The sequence below is a fragment of the Pteronotus mesoamericanus genome, unplaced genomic scaffold (genome assembly GCF_021234165.1).
Source record: "Pteronotus mesoamericanus isolate MK-2021 breed Mesoamerican mustached bat unplaced genomic scaffold, CSHL_Meso_final contig_25, whole genome shotgun sequence".
Lineage (NCBI taxonomy): Eukaryota > Metazoa > Chordata > Mammalia > Chiroptera > Mormoopidae > Pteronotus > Pteronotus mesoamericanus.
Window position 1 is genome coordinate 6,075,036 of NW_026555105.1, and position 20,290 is coordinate 6,095,325.

At 51.8% G+C, this 20,290-nt stretch overlaps 1 protein-coding gene across 1 annotated transcript in view; it reads left to right on the forward strand.

The window, feature by feature from the left end:
• Positions 1–8,482: 8,482 nt before the first annotated feature.
• Positions 8,483–20,290, forward strand: part of ATP9A (ATPase phospholipid transporting 9A (putative)) — a 108,314-nt gene continuing 96,506 nt past the window's right edge. The window contains exon 1 of the mRNA XM_054573592.1: positions 8,483–8,641. Within this exon, the coding sequence (XP_054429567.1) occupies positions 8,574–8,641 (68 nt within the window). The 5' untranslated portion in view covers positions 8,483–8,573. The remainder of the gene's footprint in view (positions 8,642–20,290) is intronic.

Below are 20,290 nucleotides of genomic sequence, written 5' to 3' on the forward strand. Positions count from 1 at the left end.
ACTCCGCAGAGAGCTTGAGCCCAGACCGGAAACTCAGCACACGTAGCAAGTCCAGAAGCAAGGCAAGGAAGGAGGCGGCAGAGGTCCACTTGCAACCAGGAAGGGCTGGATTCACGGCGACCTAATGGGCCCTTCGTCTGGGAAAGGAGGCCCAGGTCAGCAACGGGACTGGGCGCCCCAGCGCAACGTAATGACGGAACCTCTAATAACTCACCTGCCAAATGGGGATAGTAGCTGGACCAGAGCCTGGTGAGATTAGAGGAGAGTGCAAAATCGCGTGATGTGGGGCCCAGGAGACGTTCAAATATGGCAGCCGTCATTGTGTCTCCTGTTTGGCTCAGAAAATCTACGCTCGCTCAGGCAGAATTTGTTCCAGGTCTGGATCAGGTGGCTTCTTCTCTTGGTTCAATCCCTTGACTGAGGGAGGAGGTCACGTGGGTCAGGAGGGACCCTGTGGTGGGCAGCCGCTTCATCTTGGATAATGTCTGTTTTTGCATCTCATACACTAGGAGGGCGTGCATGCGAGAGCATGTTTCATTGTTCCCTGATTGCTTTAGAGGTATGTAATAAAATGCAAAAAACAAAGCCAGGAGAGGTAGTCTTGAAGGCGGGTTTTCCACGTGACTTCCAGTGAGGGCAGAGAAGCCACACGGTACTGCAGCGGGGGTCACCGCATTTCACGGACCCTCCACGTACACTTCTTTTTCACCGCTGTCCCCGACAGGCACCCCGGGACACTGGAATGCAGGGGGCCGGAAGTTACAAAGCAGCAGAACCCTGCTGGTTCTAGGCTTTTCCTTGGTGTTGGGGAAGCCCATGTTGAGTCTGTTGACGTGAAGACTAATGCTCTGAAGACTAAGGCACAAAACAAAGGCTCAGGAGGCTTATCTGTTTGGCTACACCTGTGTTCCTGGTCTTGTATTGATTAAGTTCAGGTCTAAACACTGCAGCTGCTAATTCGCACCCTTGCATTCCCCTCCCTTGGGCATTACTCATTTATTTTACGGATTCTGCACCCATTCTGTGCCCATTTAAAGGGGGCTTGGTCCTATAGGTCCCCCCTGTGCTGTTCTTTTGTTTCCAGATAAAATCATTAACCACTTAAGTAAGGACTGCCCATTTCTTTTCTTTTAAAAGTTTTTTTCCTGTTATTTTATCACTTATCCATAACAAATGCATCTCTTTGGCCACTTGTATTTTTTTTAAGTTACAGGCAATACATTATACATGAACGGCACACCCTGTTCGTGTATCTTCCAATGTATCTAGAAGCAAATGAAGTTTGGCTTGAGCAAGGGAGTAAATATCATCAATTAAAAAGTGAATTGTTTAAGAAAAGCTGGTAAATGTTCAATTATAAAATTAAAGGACATTTTGCCATAAAATGTAACTGTCAGCATGGCATGAACCCAGATATGAATTATAATTAGATTGAATTTGTTTTCTTTAATTGAGGTATATTTGGCGTAACATTAAATTCAGGTGTGCAGCCCAATGGTCCGATATTTGCGTGCATTTTGAAATGGTCACAAGGAGCAGGGAGGCCCCTCTCTGCTCAGAGAAACTGGACTGGCTTTGAAAGCTGTCAAAGTCCACTCCTAGGCCCCCGAAAGCTATTGCTTTTGGTGAGGCATGGCTGTTGTCTGGGGTTATATGTTCTTGGTTCTCATGAAAATTCAGACTGTTGCTTTGAAACAAACCTCCCAGATCCTTCTCACTTTGTTGGGACCAATTCCAACTATTTCTAAATATCAAAAGAAAAATGGAGCATTAGTTAAACCAGGCTACAAGGAAATAGAAAATAAATTTACCTCTCAGAAGTGTACTTCAGTATTGAGATAAGAAGACCTCGCAAATGTATTAAAAACAAAACAAAACAGAAAGCTTCAAGCTCTGCATTTTAAAGTCTAAACGAGATTTGAAACTGGACTTCCCAAACGGCATTCTTTTCTTCTGCTGTGTTTGCTCTTTGTCCACCCTCCAGACCTTTACAAGCACCTATTGTTTTAAGCACAGCAGAAGTAAACCAAAAGGAAGACTAGTGCTCTGAAGACTAAGGCACAAAACAAAGGCTCAGGAGGCTTATTTTATCCTGATGGGCTCGCTGGGTGTCTGGAAATCAAAAGCGGTGAAGCAAATAACCCTCCATATCAGCTGGTGGTAAAGCTGTGGGTGTCCCTAGTCTTGGGGAAGATTTCCCCCTTCTGTTCACATAAATCAGTTTGGGCTTTTTGTTTGTTTGCTTTTTTCAAATGCTTGCTGACTACGCCGACGGCATTCGGGCCATCCTGGAGGGAGAAATAATTTCCCCTGACCTTCCTAAATGTGCCGAGTAAAGCTTGTGCCAGAGACGGCTCTGCCTTCCTCCCCTTCTCTCTGTGGCGAAGGTCACAGAGGAGGGAGAGGAAGAAACGAATGGCATTTAAGTGCTAATCTTTGGGATTCCACGGGCCAGTGAAATTGTTTTTATAAAAAAAAGGGGGGGAGGCTGACAAATAGGAGAGAACCGCTCAGGATGCCAGCTTCTTATTTTCAGCACGCTAGGGCGCTTCCCGAGCGCCTCTTCCACATTATCCTGACCGATTATCCGCATGACATTCTGCACGCTAAAATGTTTACTTGTTTGTTTGCTTTCCACCCTGCTAACGTACAATATTTGAAAAAGGGAAACATCGTGACTCCTACAAATATAGAATGAACCTGTGTCAAAGATTCTAACAGATTCACAACGGATTCAGATAAGAATGGAAAGAACTCCCAAATTCTAGGCAGTGAGGAATGTTGACATGAATTCACAAAGACTCAAACTGCGGTGAGTATCCACAGTGCATTCCATGGGATAAAATTCATTTGCATTTCTATGGATAAGAGTCCTTTGTATTACTACCTGTTTTCTTCACCTTACAGAGTTGTGAAATAGCTCAAAGACAAGGGAAGGCACAGGTAATCCGGAAGAGGGGTAGACTCACCAGTCCTTCTCTTTGCCCTTTTCGAAGTCATTTATAACGTTCTCTAGGAACCAGCAGAGTCCTGGTCACAGGAAGCTGGGACTGTGTCTGTCTTGTTAACTGTACCCCCAGCGCCTTAAGAACTTCATAGGTTCTCTGTGAAGGATACACAAATGACTGAATGTTCTGTGGCATTTCCCCTAAACTCCCTAGTGTCGTTTTGGAGGATACCGTTGCTGGAATGCTCTTAAGGAGTGTTACAAGTGTAGGTTTGTGATACAGTTTCTTATAAGTCAGCGGGGCAATTGCAACTGCTCGGCTAGCTGCCCGCTGAGCAGCCCGGCGCCAAAGAATGGACAAGAGTCACACACAGGAACTATACAATTCGCTCAGCTTTCATCGAATGCAGGTTCACTCAAAGTAGAACATCAACATACATTAATATTCTACTCACACTCCAACAATCTGAGAGGAATATAACACACATAGAGCAATCGGTGGGGGATAACGACCCCGAGTCCCAGCGTCTCAGCCTGCAGGTCCGGGAGGCAGCCCGGTGGGCGAGGGGAGTGGTCGGCATCTTGCAAGGAAGGATTCCCGGAGCCGGGTGGGCAGCAGGGCAGGCGAAGTCCTCAGCCCAGCAGGGCAGGGCCTCCGGCGGCCCATGCCAAGGGAGACCAGCGTGGCATGGAGCGGCTCTCTGGGGTGTGGAGCTTGGGGGTCTCAGCTGTGGTCTGGAGCCCACCTCAGTTATACCTTGAAAGCAGTGCACTCTGCCCTTCTGGGTCCTTTGATAAGTGCCTTGGCACCCCTGACGCCAAGTGGGGAATTTGCCCAGGAGCCTGCCTACGGCCTGCTGCTGCAGATTTGAGTATTCCGATCACTTGTGCAGATATCTCAGATGTGTCCTCCTTGCCAGACATGTTTGCTCTGACAGGGAGTTTCCCTCTTGAGCCAAAGTGTCATGGCTGACCGGCAGCCATCTTGTCTGACATGGGCGACTCCACTTTGTTTTATATACTTTATGCTATTCTGATCGGACCAATGCCATTTTATTGGTCCAGCCGTCCACAAGGAGTTCTTTTATTCCAAAAAAGAGGGGAGGGGGAATGAAATTAGTGTTAGAGACACAGCCTGACTAGGGATTTCGAAGTTATTTTACATCACATTCCAGCCCAGTGGGTCTCAGCCAGGGACAATTTTGCCCTGCAGGAATGATTTTGCAACGTCTGAAGACATCTGTGGTTGTCACAGCTGGGGAGGGGCTGGGGACCGCTGCTGGCACCTGGTGGGTGGGGGCTGGGCATGCTGCTACTACAGGACGGCCGTGCAAAAAGAAATATTCAGTCTGGGTGTCCACAGGGCTCCAGGGACCCACCTGGAGCATTAATTGAGAGAGAACATTCTAGACACCGAAAGGGCTTCATTACTTCTTGGCCCAGACTGGGTTTTCTCAAAACCTTTTTCTTAACTGAGTTCCCACGCTCCCTGCTTCCATTCCATCCCAGCTAAGTGCCCATGACTTCCGGTCCCCCAGCACCCGATGAACAGGAGCAGCCGGCATGCATGTCGAGGAACGAGGCCGAGGGTGGGCTGGGCTGCTTCTCATGACCGATCACGGATGGCCTGGGTCTGCCATCGGTTGGCGAGGTAGGCCAACTCCTGTGGCTTCTCTGATTTCTGGACTATGTTGGTTTACCTCCGGGAGCCCTTTCCACCCCAGGTACTGAGGGGTCGGCAGCTTACTGCTCCCAGGGCTGATGGACAGTGAGGGCCGCCAAGGCCACCGGAAGGGGTTGCCCCTCAGAGAGCAGAGCCCTGAGGTGACTGTTTCTAGCACCGTGGGGAGAAGGCAGGCCTGGGCTGGAAAGAGGGATGCTGTGCCTCTCAAGTAGGACCCCCATCCCATCACTGCCCCTGCTCCCCTCCTCTCCTGAACCCCAGCGCTGCTTCTGGGGGCCCCACCGGCCTCCCTCCGCCCTCACGGGAGCATTGGGGGCTCTCTCAAGATGAGATAAAAAGCCTTTAAGTGCCTCTCGTCCTGCGGGATTGCCTTGCTGAAAGGGAGTCTTAGAAAGAATCTTCTCCAATGATTATAAAAGCGCACTGGAGAAAATTCGGAAAATGCAAAGGCAAATAAAATCACTCCTCTCTTTATATAAAAATGTTATTTCCTTTAGAGGTTAAGAGGGGTCTCTTTGGTCTTTAAAAAGGGTATTCAAGCCCTGACCAGGGTGGCTCCGTGGGTTGGGCATTTCCCACAAATTGAAAGGTTGCCGGTTTGATTTCTGGTCAGGGCACACGCCTGGCTTGCCGGTTGGGTCCCTGGTCAGTGCGTACGAGAGGCAACTGTTGTTTCTATCTCACGCTGTTTCTCTCCCTCTCTTTCTCTCTTCTTTCCCCTCGCTCTAAAAATAAATGAAATCTCTTTATAAAATAAAATAAAAATGTATTAAAGAAAAACGTTACTGTAAAAGTGATACACGTTCACCAGAAGAAAGGAGAAAGTACAGACAATACAAAAAGAAGGAACATTTAAAAATTCAGCTGGATGCACCACACTAATGAATGATGTTAATATTGGATTGGCCACAAAAGTCCGTATGCTTTTTTCTGTAAAATAAAAGACATATTTTTCATTTTCACCAATAACTTTATTGATTTGACTGTTTTGAGTATGTCACTATCTCCCACTATTGGCTTCTAGTGGGTGGAGGCCAGGGCTGCTGCTAAACATCTTCCAATGTATAAGACAGCCCCACAGCCAAGAATTATTGGGCCAAAATGTCAATATTACCAAGAAACTTCACAAACCACTTTTGACACATTTGATCAGTCATAGCACTTTCTTGATACACTGCCCAAATCTTTTTCTTTTTTGCATTTCAGTTGCATTTTTACCTTTCTTGAAATAATAAAGCATAACGTGCCAAAAACATTGTGCGTTTTCTTCCATCTTCAATATTAAAATGGCCACACAAAAATTCACCAATTACGATTTTTTAAAAATGTATGCTGATGTGACAGGTGTCACAATGCACTCTAACAAATTTGTTCCAAGTGAAGTTCAAGACAACTACGCCCTACTAGAGCCATTGTATGGAAAAAACTAAGCGGACTTTTTGGTCAGCCCAACGGTAAGGGGGACTGCTGAGTTTGGGGCGGGGCGGAAATGGGCTGGGTAGGTGCAGGTCTCTGTACTGTCCAAGTTTTCTGTTAGTGAAAAACCACAAAAAATAGCCTATTAATTAAATTATATTTAAAAGAATTTTTTTTGCGTGTGGTTCAGAGACATCCATTTGATAATACTATGGTGTTCATTCTTCAATGCGGGTAAAACGATATTCATTGTACTAGTAGGAGGAGGAATTGCAACAGCTAACCTCTGATGAGTATTTACGACACGCCATGCATTATGCCAAGTGTTTCATCTGTCCCCACTACTGCTCTCAATTCTTCCAACAACCCTGTCACGATGACCGTCACACACTGCTTCCTATGGGACTAACTCTGTAACCTTTCCGACAATCCAGTGAGTCTGTTTTCCAGATGAGGAACCTGAGGTCCAATAGTGTGTAAGTGAATAGGATCCCAGACGAAGAAGCCACAATTTTGACTCCATATCCTAGGAAAGGAAGGCCCCGTCCGGTGACAGTGGCCACTGGCGTGCTCCACAAGGGCTTCAGGGAGCGCGAAGGCACTGGGTACAAGGATTAGTAGGTGCCTGGAGTGTCATGATCACGGATTCGATTGGTCACAGGGGGCCATTTTTCCTGCCTTTGGAGCCTGAAAGGCCAGGTCTGGAGCCCAGCCTGTTCCCAACCACGGGACGTTGTGCAGGCCACTCTGAGCGGCTGGTTCCTCACCTGTAAGATGGGTGCAATTATTTAGATTTAGCTGGCAAAACTGAGAGAATTAAATGTGGAACTCCCGGTATGTTTTAGGTGCTTGACAAAAACATAGCTCAACAGTTCTTGAACCCCAGCTGTGTGGGGGACGCTGGGTTTTAAAGGATCACCGTCTCCTTGGTCTTTTCTGTCACGGGATGTGGAGGCCGCGTGGAGAAGAGGGTCATCAGCTGGTCTGAGGTGGCTGGGGTTTCAGAGGGGACAGGTGGCTGGGGGTGGGGCTTACTCTTGTGCTGTAGTTCCAGATGAAGGTGCTATCATTTCCTCCGCTCAAGCATACACTGAGTGCCCATTGTGTGCCCACGGTGTGCCATGCGCTGGATCGGTCAACGCCCTAGATGCGGAGAGAAAACAAAAAGCACAGCAGACCAGGCCTGTTAGCCAAAGCATGCTCTTTTCCCTCAAACGTGCAACGCAGCATCTTCTAATGACATGCTTCCTTTCTTGAGGAGCTTCATGGGAACATGGCAGAAGTGACGCGTCTTGGTTTGGGATCCACCCAGTGCCTCTATCTGTCACCCAGGATCCCAGACACAGATACTTTTGGTGGCCCCTCCCTTATTTAGAGCCAGCTAATTAAAAGGCACCACACGCACAGGGAAATATACAGGGGTAACTACTTACAAGTTTACTGTCGTTGCAGTTGGTTCCTGCGTAAGTAGTGCATTTAGAGGTGCTTTAATTACACAGTGATTTTTTAACTCCCCTCTGTCCTTTCACCCCTGTTCATGTTCTTGCCGTTCTCAGAATTGGGTTAGGCCCTTGGAAAGCCCGAGCGGTCCTCCTAGACGCCGTGGGAGAGCGTGGGAGCGAGGGCGGCTGAGGGTCTGCGCAAAGGAGCTGGGGGTGCGCGAGCTGTGGATCAGTGTGGCTGAATGCCTGAGGGGCTGAGGGGCCCTGTGTACGCCCCAGAGGTAGCTGGGGGAGTGGGAGCAGGTTTGTGTGTGTGCCCGTGTGTGATTATGGCTCCTAGGTGGGAGCGTGGCCGTCGGTGGTGGTGAAGAAAGGTGAGTGAAGGAAGGTGGGTGAGTGAAGCGAGGCAGCGTGCGCCCCAGTGCGATTGCGGTTCCTGGGGGCGCGCGTGTGCGTGAGGCCTTAGATCCAGGGGGGGGCACAGGTACATGACCGATGGGCGATGTGTGCAGGTGTGTGTGTGATTGTGAATGTAGGATGGTGAGCAGGTGGGAATGTGCGTAGGGCTTGCATGTGAATCCCCGTGGGCGCAAGAGTGAGCATGTGAGACAATGTATGCAACGTGATGGCGTGACCGTGGCGGGGGGCTGCGTGTGTACTGGCGACTACAGGAGGCCGGTGGGCGGGCGGTGGCCGGGCGCGTGCGCGCACGGCGGGGCGTGGGCGGGGGGCGCGTGGCCGGGTGGGCGCGCGTGGGGGGCGCGCGGCGCGGGGCGGGGGCGGGGACACTGCGGCGGCGCGGACCCAGCCAGCCGCCCCCCGTGGCTGGCGCGGGGCGAGCGGGCGCAGCGCGGAGCTCGGGCCCATGGTGCGCCCGTGTCCGTCGGTCGGGCCGCGCGGGCGGCTCCGCGCGTGGCCCGGCGCTCGCGAGCTCGCCCCCTCGCAGCGGTCCCGGCCCGCCCGCTGCCGCCGCCTCCTCCCCCGGGGCAGCGCGGCGCCGGCGGGCGGCGGCGCGGAGGCCGGACCGGGCGGCGGCCCAGGCGGCGCTGGGGGCGCGGCAGGCAAGGCGGGCGGCGCGGGCGACATGACGGACAACATCCCGCTGCAGCCGGTGCGCCAGAAGAAGCGGATGGACAGCAGGCCTCGCACCGGGTGAGCGGGGACCGGGGCCGCCTCTTTGTCGGCGCGCGGCCGGAGTCTGGCCGGGCCTGACAGGTTGGCCGCGCCAGGCGCCATGAGTCCGCGGCCGGGCCGGGGAGGCGCGAGGCGGGCGGGCGGGCCGGGAGCTGGTTCTTCTCAGCTCTGCCCTGGGCCCGGTGCCCCGCGCGATCCAGTCCTTTTGGGCCTAAGCGCCCCGCTCCCTCGCGCCCCCGTCCACCTTCTTTACAAACCCCCAGGAGCTGGGCCCCCCCAGCGCTGTTTACAGTCGCGTGGAATTAGGATCAGCCTTGCCTTTTCACCGTTTTGTCTCCTGATTTCTCCTCATCGTTGTGATTACGATGTGGTCACTATCAAACCGCGCTCCGCGCGGGGAGCAGCCCTCGGACGCCTGGATGTGCTCGGCTTATTGGGGTGGCGGCACGGGCTGCTCCGCACGCCCGCCCCGGGGTCCCCCATCGGCGCCTCCGCGTCCCAGCCCTAAAACGGCCGCCTTCAGCTCCCGGCTCTGGGTGGACCCGAACCCGCGGCCGCAGGAGGGCGGGAGGGGCTCTAACTGGCCGAATTGAGGCCCCCCTCCCCCCCTCCCCACAATTTGAGAGACGGAGCCCCGGGCAGGCAGGGGCGGCCACCTGCTGCGGTTTTCTGGCAGTGACAGAACCTGGGCAGCCTAGGCGTGGGTTTCCCTTGCTCGGGGAGGGGACGGGTGGATATTTTGCGCTCTTCCTTCTTCCTATTCCGAGGATGGCAGTGACCTGTTGAGGTTTTGAGGGACTGGGGCCCCCACTGCGACAGATTTACCTAGGGGTGAGGGTGGAGGGAAGCTAGGTTAAAATGCAGGTTTCAATCCCCTGCCCAGACCCGCCCATCAGAGCTCCTGGGGGTGCGTTTCCCCAGGCTGCCCAGGTGAGGCCCGGACCTCCCCCCGCCCCGCCCCGCCGCCCGAAGGCCGAGAGCGGGTCTGGGCGGGGCTGCGGCCTTCGACCCGCCCTTCCCGTTGGCAGCCTGTCCTATCTGGCACTTCCCTGTGGCCGCGGCTCATTGCAGCGTCAGTTGCTCGGTGCGGGGGGTGGGGGGCAGGGCGAACGCCTAGGGTGGCTTCTTCAGGTGTGCGTGGCGGCGGCGGGTGGCGGCGAGGGGAAGGGATGAGGCCAGCTGCCATTTTGAGGGGTCTTTGTCCCTGCCTTCCTTGAATCTTCCGGTGAGGCCCCATTGATGTAATAGGAGGAAACAGCCCCGCGAGGCTACTAGGGACTGCCGGGAAGACGCTGCAAAGGGACACCGGATTTAGGGTGGCCTGGCCCAGACAGCCCTCCACGGCTTCCTTCGCTGTTTAGTGTTTTAACCCCGACCACTCGAGGCTGAAAGGATGACGCGAGCTCTCGGCCTGGGATGAGTGGCTGCGTGTAATATCCACCCTTAGGAAATATTTTAAATAATGTATGTGATCGATGGACTCTAAAGGTTAGTTGTTAATTCATGCTGCAAACAATTATGAAATGCGTGCTGGGTGGCAGGTCCCTGCCTGGGGGTCCAAAGATGAATTGACTAAGACCTGCCCAACAGATGTGTGTCCTGCCCCTACCCCTGCGTTTGAACCACCTGGGGAGCTTAGGCAACCCCGTGTTAGACCTTCGAGATCGGAATTGGGGGTGGGACCTAGGCATCTCTCAATATTTAATGTTTTCAAAGCTCCCAGGTGATTTTAATTGCAGTCACAGTTGAGAAATTCAGTGTGTGAGAGAAAATGCAAATAATTATTTAAAAGTGGAAAGAAAGAGGTGCCGTTAATGTGGGGATCTTGAAAGAGTGATGCAGACAAAGAAAGAAAAAAAAAAAAGATTGCCATTTGGTACTGCATTGGAGGATCACACCCCCTTTAGAATTTGTCACTTTGGAACTAAGTCATTTCCTAAATAATGACACGGATTCAGGCTCAAGTCATGTATCAGAGAGCCAGGCACTTGCAGTTGCGTTCCTGTATTTAATCTACAGCTGTAGAAGGGGGCGAGTTGAGGTGGGACTCTCAGTGGGCGGAAATACGTTGGAAACGGTGCTGGCGAGGCTTCCTGAAACGTAATGCAGGGAGGCGAGTTAGAGGAAGAAGAGACTAATGTGTGATGGGTCAGGCTCTCTGCTCGGCCCATGAAATTAAATGGCCCTGCTTTAATCATCATAGCGACTTTGCCATTTTGGGGAAAGAATTTCCTTTTTTTATAGACGAGAAAACCAAGATTCGGTGATGTTAAATACTTTGCTGGACATCACATTGATAGTCATTGTGAGGAGCTGGTTTTGAACCCAGTCAGCTCATTTCCCCTAATAGCTCTAGGCTGTAGGGTGGTTGGTGGGCTTTGTGGTTTAAAATCCAAAACCATGGGTGCCACGAGTCCAAGGAGACAGTGTCCCTCGGAGTTGACTATGTCATGTTGCCGAGAGGTGAAGTTTACTTGCTGAAGGAGTCCCAGGGCCCCTTCTCTTTTGAGAACGTTCCACATCCTGCTGTTGAGAAAACTGTTGCCGTGGCTCAGTTAGGAAACAAGACATTTGCCCCATATTGCTGGAAACCATTTTCTGACAGTGTGGGCTTTGCTTCTGGCTGAACAGAGTCCCTTTCTTCTTAGTGAAGCACCAGAGACTGGTTGTTACAAGTGTGGGTTTGCGCCCTGGCAGGTGCGGCTCAGTGGATTGAGTGCCAGCCTGTGAACCAAAGGGTTGTCCGTTCGATTCCCAGTCAGAGCACATGCCTGGATCGCAGGCCAGGTCCCCGGTTCCCGGTGTGCAAGAGGCAACCACACATCGATGTTTCTCTCCCTGTCTTTCTCCCTCCCTCTAAAAAGAAAGAAAAGCAATCTAAAAAACAAAAATGATAAAGTGTGGGTTTGGGAGTTGAGGAGCTGGATTTAAGCCCAGCCTCCGCTGCTTACTACCTGTGTGATTTGGGAAAATTATTTTAATCTCTCCGGGTCTCAGGTTTTTCATCTGTAAAGTTGGAATGACAATTGCTTATACCTTGTACGGTTGTTTTGAGACTCAGTTTGTCGACAGTGTAGAACACTAAAGCACTCAATACACCTTCGTTTGTATTTACTGGTGAGGTGGGCAGAATGATGTCCCCCCCGCAGAACGTCCATGTGTGACCTGTGAATATGTTACCTTATGTGGCATAAGGAACTTCCCAAATGTGAAGGTGGGGGACTATCCCTGATGACTCAGGTGGGCCCAGTGTCATCACAAGCACCCCTGAAAGAGGCAGGGGAGCGCGTCTCGGAGCTGGAGAGAGACGAAGACGCGGAGCTGCCGGCTCAGAGATGGAGACGGGGCCCCGCGCAAAGGAGCCTGGGGCATCCAGAAAGGTCAAGGAAGGGGCTGGTCCTGCCAGCGCCTTGACTTGAGCCTCACAGAACCGCTCTGGACTCCTGACCCCCAGAGCTGTTGGGGAATTAATTACCTTGTGGTCATTTGTCGCAGGAGGAAGGGGAAGCTGATGCGGAGGGGTGTGTGTGTCCCATAGGCCTGGAGAACGGATTCTGCCACGAGGCTTCCCATCCTGCTGGGGGCTACCTGCCTGGTGGGGGCAGCAGGGGCACTGCAAGGCTCGAGGGGGCAGCGTGTACTCTGGCGTGCTGCCTGACTCGTACCCTGACCACGGAGGCGGGGCACGAATATTTATTTAGGACCCATAGCTTTTTGACCTGAACTAGTGTTTTCTCGTGCTACATACAGAACGGCTGTAGCTGTTTGATGCCTTTTGTTTTTTTTTTAAAAATCCTTGCTTTACTGATAAAGAGAAAGATTAGGGAATTTTCCAGAGCCAAGAATGCGTGGAAACTGACAAGAACTCAGGTGAGAAGGGTTTGCCGGAGCAGCCAGGCGGGCCGCTGGAAGGCGTGCGAGCAGCTCTGAGCCCTCCAGTGCTGTTTTCCTCGGTGTACTTGTTTCATTTCTCCTCCTGTAACAGTGAATTATTCTTTTGCCAGATGACGCAGGCTAGAGAATGTGGGAGTTGCAGTCTAGGTATATCGCGTTCTGAAAACTGCAGCGAGAACAAAGATAAGAATATTGTAGGTTACAATCGGAAAGACCCAGCAGTGGGCGCGGGCTCCTTGCTTTGCGGTTATGCATTTGGTTTCCAGGGTCACACGGACTGAGGTTAATGTACCAGCTTTGCCATTTTACTGCTTGTATAACTCCAGGCCCCTGTCAGGTCTGTTCTGTGCCTTGGTTTCCTCTTGTGTAAACATGCCTGGGCCGTAGTATGAGCCCTTGGAGAACATCAGAAACCGTTCTTCTGTCAGTCTGGAGGGTAGGGCTGGGGGCATCCTGTGGACTCTCGCACTGGATGACATCTCTTCTTCCTTCTAGGTCTTTGCAGAAGGTGTAGTGGGGTAAGGACTCCGGCTGCACAGTGGCCCGCGGAGCACTTGCCTCTGGTTGACGCTGCCGCAGACCTCGGATTACTAATGTCTCGTGACAGGGCTGTGGCGGGCTGGGTGCTTCTTTGCAGCCGCCCTCGATGCCAGGCGGGGAGCAGGGTCCGTCCTCCGAACTTCTCTGGTTATGGGAACTAAGAGCCGTAATGACGCTGTAAGGAGGTCTTCGTGCAGATAGGCGCATTTAATTGAAAAGCCGGTACTTTGTATTGAAGCCGTTATGTCTAATTTGTGGGACTACAGTGTCTTTTCTCTTTGGATACGATGGGGGTCGTGTTAGGCACAGAGCACAGTTGACCCTCATCAGTCACAGTAGTTACATTCTCTGAAGTCCCTGCCACCCCTGAATGAGCGACTAGTGAATTATTGCTCCTGGGGAGGTACAGGGTGAGGTGCCTGCGGCCTCTGCTCACAGCACTTTTGTCAACTAATCAATACAGAACCTTGTTTTAGGTACATTTCTGTTTAAAGGCACTGTGTTTGATGTGGATGGCCAATTCATTAACAGTGAACTCACAACTCACAGCACTATGCTCATGCTGGAAGGAAGCGTCTCAAACACACATATTTTCTTTGTGAGGCCCATCACAGCTTCTTTTATTTTTTTAAAAGATTTTATTTATTTATTTTTTTAGAGGCGGGGGGAGGGGGAGAAAGAGGCGGAGAGAGACATTGATGTGAGAGAGAAACAGGTTGACTGATCAGGGACCAAATTTGCAAACCCAGGCATGAGCTCTGACTGGGAATCGAACCGGCGACCTTTCACTTTGCGGGTGATACCCAACCCGCGGAACCGCACCTGTCGGGGCTGGCTGCTTATTCCTGGGAGCACTAGACAGCCCTGTGTGGGGAGCCATTAAGCAGGGAACTCGCCAACCGAATGCATGGTAACAAGGAAAACATGGCACTGCGTAGACAGCGGGAAGGACACCTCGCAAGGCGCAAGGCGTGGGAGCTGTGGCAGAAGGCAGAGCGCCCCCTGGTGCGACCTCCGCTGGGAGTGCGCATGGGGTGATTCGAATTGCTTTGCGCTCTGCGTGGCTGCGAGTGCCCACAAGGCGCAGTGGGCACCAATGTGGAGTCGATACATGGGAGGCGGAAGGGGACTTTGCACGTTCTGAAGCCACGGACGATGAGGATCGACTGCATGTGGGCGTAAGCGTTTTTTCATTGTCTCTCCATTGACCCAGTGGAGGTGGGGGTAGGTGTGCAGCAGATGGGGTGTTTGGGGGGAGCCTGCGGAAGGTGTCGTGCTTGTGGGTGACGTACAGAGACCTCGGCCCCTCCCCTGCCCCAGGTGGACGCACAGTTGCATATGCTGCTCTTAGCTCCCTGGGACGAGAACAGTCAGGGCAAGCGTGGGCAGCGGCCCATCGGGAAGTGCTCTCTGCATCCCCGCCAGCCAGCCCAGCTGCACTTGTGCCATCGTTTCCTGTTACAGAGTCCCTGCCACGGGCCCTGCCCGGCACTGCCTGTCACCGGCAGTGACACCACGGATGTGGAATTGCAAACCCAAGTAGGGACGCTGAAGGGTAGTATGTGGCGGGCACAGGAGCCAGGCTGGCCAGGCCTTCCCCAGGGAAGGCCCGCGAGGAATGGCCCGCACGCCAGTCCCCAAGGAAAGGGGCCAGCCGTGCCATTGACTTTAGCCTCAGCCCTGTGCTCAGACACGACGCGTTGGAAGAAGGAGGCAAGGCGCCGAACAAATCTGCCTGTGGACTTGGTTTATAACTTTCTTTTTAACTTAATTTTTATATTATTTTTTATTCTGTTGTTTCCGTGACCATTTATCCCCCAAACCCTCGCCCACCAGCACCCACACCCCTCCCCGCGCCCGCACCACGCTGTTGTTGGTGTCCAGGCATTTTCTCTCTTTTTTCCTTCAATCCCTCCACCCCTCCTCCCTCCAGAGCAGTCAGCCCGGATATTTACATTCTTTTACTATCTTTACCCAGATGCAAATGATACAAATCATTTCATCATTTTATGGCCCCCTTGGGAAATGGCCACCAAGTTTTCTCCAGCGTCATGACAGTGCGTGAACTTTGGTTTAATTAAGAAAGAAAAAGGCTAGTGGGGAGGGTTTTTTGTCGATGACTTTTACCTAGAGCTGGGATGGTGTTGATTTCTTGAGCTAGGTCTGTTTTCTTTCCTTTGTGTGTCTTGAGAGATTGAGGCAGGTATTCAAAGGCTGGCCTGCGGGGACTCTCCCTAAAGATCGTCGTGGGTGGCTCAGGGTAGAGCGCTGAAAGGTTAGCAATTATTTCTATGGTTCCTTCTGCTGGTCCCAAGTGATACTAGTTTTCTCTTTGTGGTACTGATAGAAGTTTCCTCTTAGATACATTTAAGTAAAGCCCTGGTCAGGAGCTCCCTTGGCTAGAGCGTTGTCCTGATCCGCCCAGGTTGTGGGTTCCATCTCAGATCAGGGCACACGCAAGAGTCCACCAGGGAATGCATAAGTAAGTGGAACAACAAGTCAACGTTTCTCTCTTTCTCTCTCTCCAATCAATCAATAAAAATTTTTTTAAAAAAAGATACATTTAAGTAAAAGCAAGTATCGACTTACAGAAAAGTAGGAAGTCGGTAGTAGTTCACTAGGTTTGCAGATGGGCCCCAGGTCATGCCTGACCTTTAGGAAGTGGTGACCTATGCTAAAGGGGTGCTGTCTACAAATAAAATATTGTTGTGTGCTCATAGAGTAAAAAAAAAAAAATTATTTTTGCCAAGTTTTCTGAAAAACATGATTTTTAAACAGTGGTCAGGTTCCTGGGTTGATTGGGGATCTTAATACTGTTTCTATCATCATCTGAACGGTGTGAGGGGATTATGGGCGCGTCCAGTTGGAGGGGTTTCGTGGAAAGGAAGGCTTCTTGGTAGGAGCTGGGGGGCGGGTGCCGTTGCCTCCTCTGTTAGCCCTCTGGGACGTTTGCTGCCTGCCAGGGACGGGCCTGCAGCTGCCCTCCCCCGGGGAGAAGCAGCGCGAAGTGCCCTCCCACGGAAGGGGGCCCGGCAGGGTCTCCCACCCTCTGCCAGGCCTCCCGCTGTGGTGCGGTGAAGCCAGACGTGGCCCGATCAGACCTCGGGGATTCTCAGCCTGGGCACTGTGGTGTTCGGGGTTTGCCGTTCTCTGTTGTGGGGCTGTCCGGGCTGTCGTATAATGTGCAGCGCCGTCCTGGGCCTCCCCCCCGCCCCGTTGTGACAGCCACAGACGTCTCCAGACGTTGCCAAGTGTCCCCTGGGCGGGGGAGGGGGCATGGGAGGGCGAGGAGTGGGAAGTGGGAGTGGACAGAATCTCACCAGTTAGGAGCCCCTGGACTAATGGAATGATTGTGCATTGGGAGGCTGTGCCCCATATGGCCTTTATAAGGTGACTCATCCCATCTTTAAAAAAAAAAAAGAGGAAAAAGAAAAACCTGTTGGACAAGAAATCATGTTTGGATTATTGTTCTTAGCCATGAGGTCAGCCTTCTGATTTAATAACGAAGGAATCCTTGAGCTGTTGGAAGACACCATTTGGGACGTGCGACGGGCCAACTTGTACCCCCTCCCCAAAGTTACACGTTGAAGAGCTGACCCCCAGCACCTCAGCATGCGACTGTATTCGGAGATGGAGCCTTTGAAGAAAAGATGAAGTTAAAATGAGCTCTAATTCAGTCTCCCTGGTACCCTTACAAGACAAGGAGATTCGGACACACAGAGAAATGCCGAGGGTGAGAGGAGAGACGTCTGAGGACACAGTGAGAGCCACAAGCCCAGGGGAGTGGCCTCAGAAAAAACCAAACCCGCCGACACCTTCATCTTGGACTTCTGGAACTGTGAGAAAATAAACGCCGGTTGCTTAAGCCCCCAGTCTGAGCTGTTCTATCGTGGCTGCCCCAGGAAGCGAACACAGAAGAAGCATCTCCTCTCTGGCTATTTTGGCAGGTGTGGCATCTCACAGTGTTGTTAATAAACCTTTATTTCAAACTGATGTAGATGTGTTCCTCGGCAGTTTTCTTCAGACAGTCCGGTCTCAAGAGCTCTCTATAAGCATGCTGCAAAGTCACATGGCCTGAGCCGACTGCCCCCCTCACCCCCCATCCCGCCACGTAACTTAAACACTCACCACGTGCTCTGCCCAGTGGCTGGAAAGGCTCATGTTAATTTGAACTTAGGCAGCAAATTGCATTTTGCAGCCTGTCTCAAAGCCCTTTCCTATGCGATGTTTTCCAGCCTATTTGGAGCAGGTGATTTTTGTCAAGGGGAAAGGCATTGGGGTTTTTTGAGGCTTCTGTGATTTGGAGGTAAGTGCGTGTGTATCCCGTTGTTCCTAGTGAAGGCTGATTAATAGCAGAAATGACATGACAGAAGAAAATTCCAGAAACTTCAAATTATCCTCGTAACTATCCATTTGTCAGAAACATGGTATCTGTTTTGAGTTACATACTGATCCGTATTTTGTTTCTCACCCTCTCTGTATGAGACACGTTCATGTGGATGAGGGAGCAAGCACAGAACATCTTTTTCTAAAATGTCTGTCCTTGTCCTATAAAAGGAAGTCACTTGAATATGAATACTTTCTAGCATTTATATAGTCAGTCTCCATAAAAGTCCAAATAAAATTTAAAACTGGAGAACCTCACCCCCCACATCTTCTCTCCTCATTTTCGTACTCCCCAAATTAAAAGCAATTAGAGAGAGGCTCTCATACCAGGCATGACAGCGGTGTTCAGGTAAATCAAAGGACCAGGTAGTAAACAGGTAAAACCCCTTGTCCTACCTGGTGGGTTTTATTCTCAAAAATAAGCTGACTTTAAAAGATTATGCACATGTACCCATATATACACATACATTCACACTCCCCAAAGGGCACATGTTATAAATGCACAGCTCGGTGAATTTTCTTAAGAGTGAGCACACTCATGTCGCCAGCAGCAGAAGCCTCCTCCCGCGCCCCCCCCGCCCCGCCCCCCATCTGTACCCTGAGAGCTAACAGCAGAGGGTCCCTTTGCCAGAGCTGCTGCCTGGCTTCCCGGGTTCCGTGTTCTGTTTATGAGATGAGATCACACTGCATGTGTCTTATACAGGGTGGGGCAAAAGTAGGTTTACAGCTGTGCACATGGCAAAGAATACAGTCATTGATAACTAAAAACACAAGAATAAGCTTTGTTTTGCATACGTACTCACAACTGTAAAATGACTTTTGCCCCGCCCTGTAGTTTTTCCCTAGGACCATATGTAGACATTGCATGACATATCACCTCTCTATTACAGAGAGAGACGAAAGGAGGGAGAAAGAGAGGGAGAGAAACATCGATTGGTTGCCTCTTGCACGTGCCCCAAACTGGGAATGGGCTGCAACCCAGGCATCTGTCCTGACCCGGGAACCAGTGACCTTTGGCTTTGTGGGAACCACGCCCAACCAACTGAGCCATGCCGGTCAGGGCCTGCTTTCACTTTTTCAATAATCTGTTTGTGCCTGAGTGCTGGCCCTCCAAAGCTGAGCCGCCCTCAAAGATACACAGAGTGGGGCACAGACCCCTAGACCCGAGAAGTCACCTGTTTGAGATGGGATGCTCTCCCTCTGCAGAGTGACGCTCACTCCACAGCGATACTCATCCCACTGCAGAACGCCTGGGTCTGAACCCGGGCGTTTGGGCGTTTCAGAGGCTCGCTGCTCATCTGCCCCATAAGTACTGCGGGCACCCGGTCTGTCCCTGTGTTGCTTTTAACACTGGGGACGGAGCAGCAACCACCAGGCAGTAATCCATGCCCGCAAGGAACTGCCACCTCGGGACACATCGTAGACTTTTAACTCTGTGGTTTTGTAGGTGCCAGCACCACTGCCCTGGGTGGTGTGTGTGGAGTGTCTCGTGGCATTGACACATAGTCCCAGCTGTTCTCCATTCCCCAGGAAGCTGAGGCAGAGAGGGGAAAAGAGCCAACCAGCTCAGGGCCACCCAGCTCTTAAGCCGCGGCCTGCCTGTCTTGCAGGGCTCAGTGCCATTGGCTCTCCTTTACCCAGGCCTTTCCAGGCTGCCCACTCTGCAGGAGCCGCCTCCCACCCAGGGACGTATCCCGTTTATTATTGCTATTTTGCTTGTTTCCTGTTGCCGCCCTGCCCACCTGCAAAACAGCGGGCTCCTTGAAAGCAGCGCCTTCCTCTGCCTGTTTGCACGCCTCAGCGCTCAGCACCGGGACAGACACGTAGTAGGCGCTCCCGGAATATTTGTTGAGTGAATGGTGGAAAATAGGGGCCACAGTTCCAGTCAGGTCTGCCCGCTTCCAGCGCCCTTCGTTTTATTCGGAAACATTAAGTTTCCCAAGGGACTCTGCGCTCCTAATTCGTCAGGGGTGTCCGTGGGTGTGCGGGGCGCACCGTGGGCTCTCTGTGCAGGGGTGTGCTGATTATTGGAGCCAGGGGTCGGGGGAGGAGAAGCACTGGAACAGCTGTTTGCACAGAAAGAAAAGGGAGGTCTTTTTCCCTCCTCCTTCCCCTCCCTCCCCTTTTCCTTGTCCCTTTCTCATTAACCTACTGCATTAAGAACTAGCCACAGAAGCATCTTGTCTCCAGGCTTGCATTACAGATCTCAAATTGATCTCGGATTTGCTACTTGGCGGAAGCTGCCCCTGTTTCAGCCCTTCTGGGCTCCCAGCAACTTCTGCTGCATCACTGAGATTTCTAACATCTCCAAGCAGTTGCATTAACTGGGGCTGAGTCTTTGTCAGATAGTCACAGACATGCCCCTCAATAGCAGGGGGCTGTTTTGTGCCAAATGATGGCACTAGCAGCTCGGGGGACCAGGGTTTGCTAGACAAAGAGCCTGGCCATGCCAGAGAGGGCCGGCATGGCCCAGGAGGGACCTGACCCGCTCAGAGCCATGCCTGAGCATCCTCCCAGCTTTGGGATCCTACAGGGGACTTCCCAGCCCTGAAGGTTTATTTTTTCCATTATGAAAGTAAAAATGTATTTTTAAAAAAGTAGTGGTTCCTGTTATAGAAAACTGAAAGATGCAGTAGCTAGAATTATTTAAAGCCCTCCCTTCTGCTCTGGCTGGTGTGGCTCAGTGGATTGAACACTGGCCTGCAAACCAAAGGGTCACTGTTTGATTTCCAGTCAGGGCACATGCCTGGGTTGCGGGCCGGGTCCCCAGAAGGGGCGCTCGAGAGGCAACCACACATTGATGCTTCCCTCTCCTCCCTTGCTTCCCGTCTCTAAAAATAAATAAAA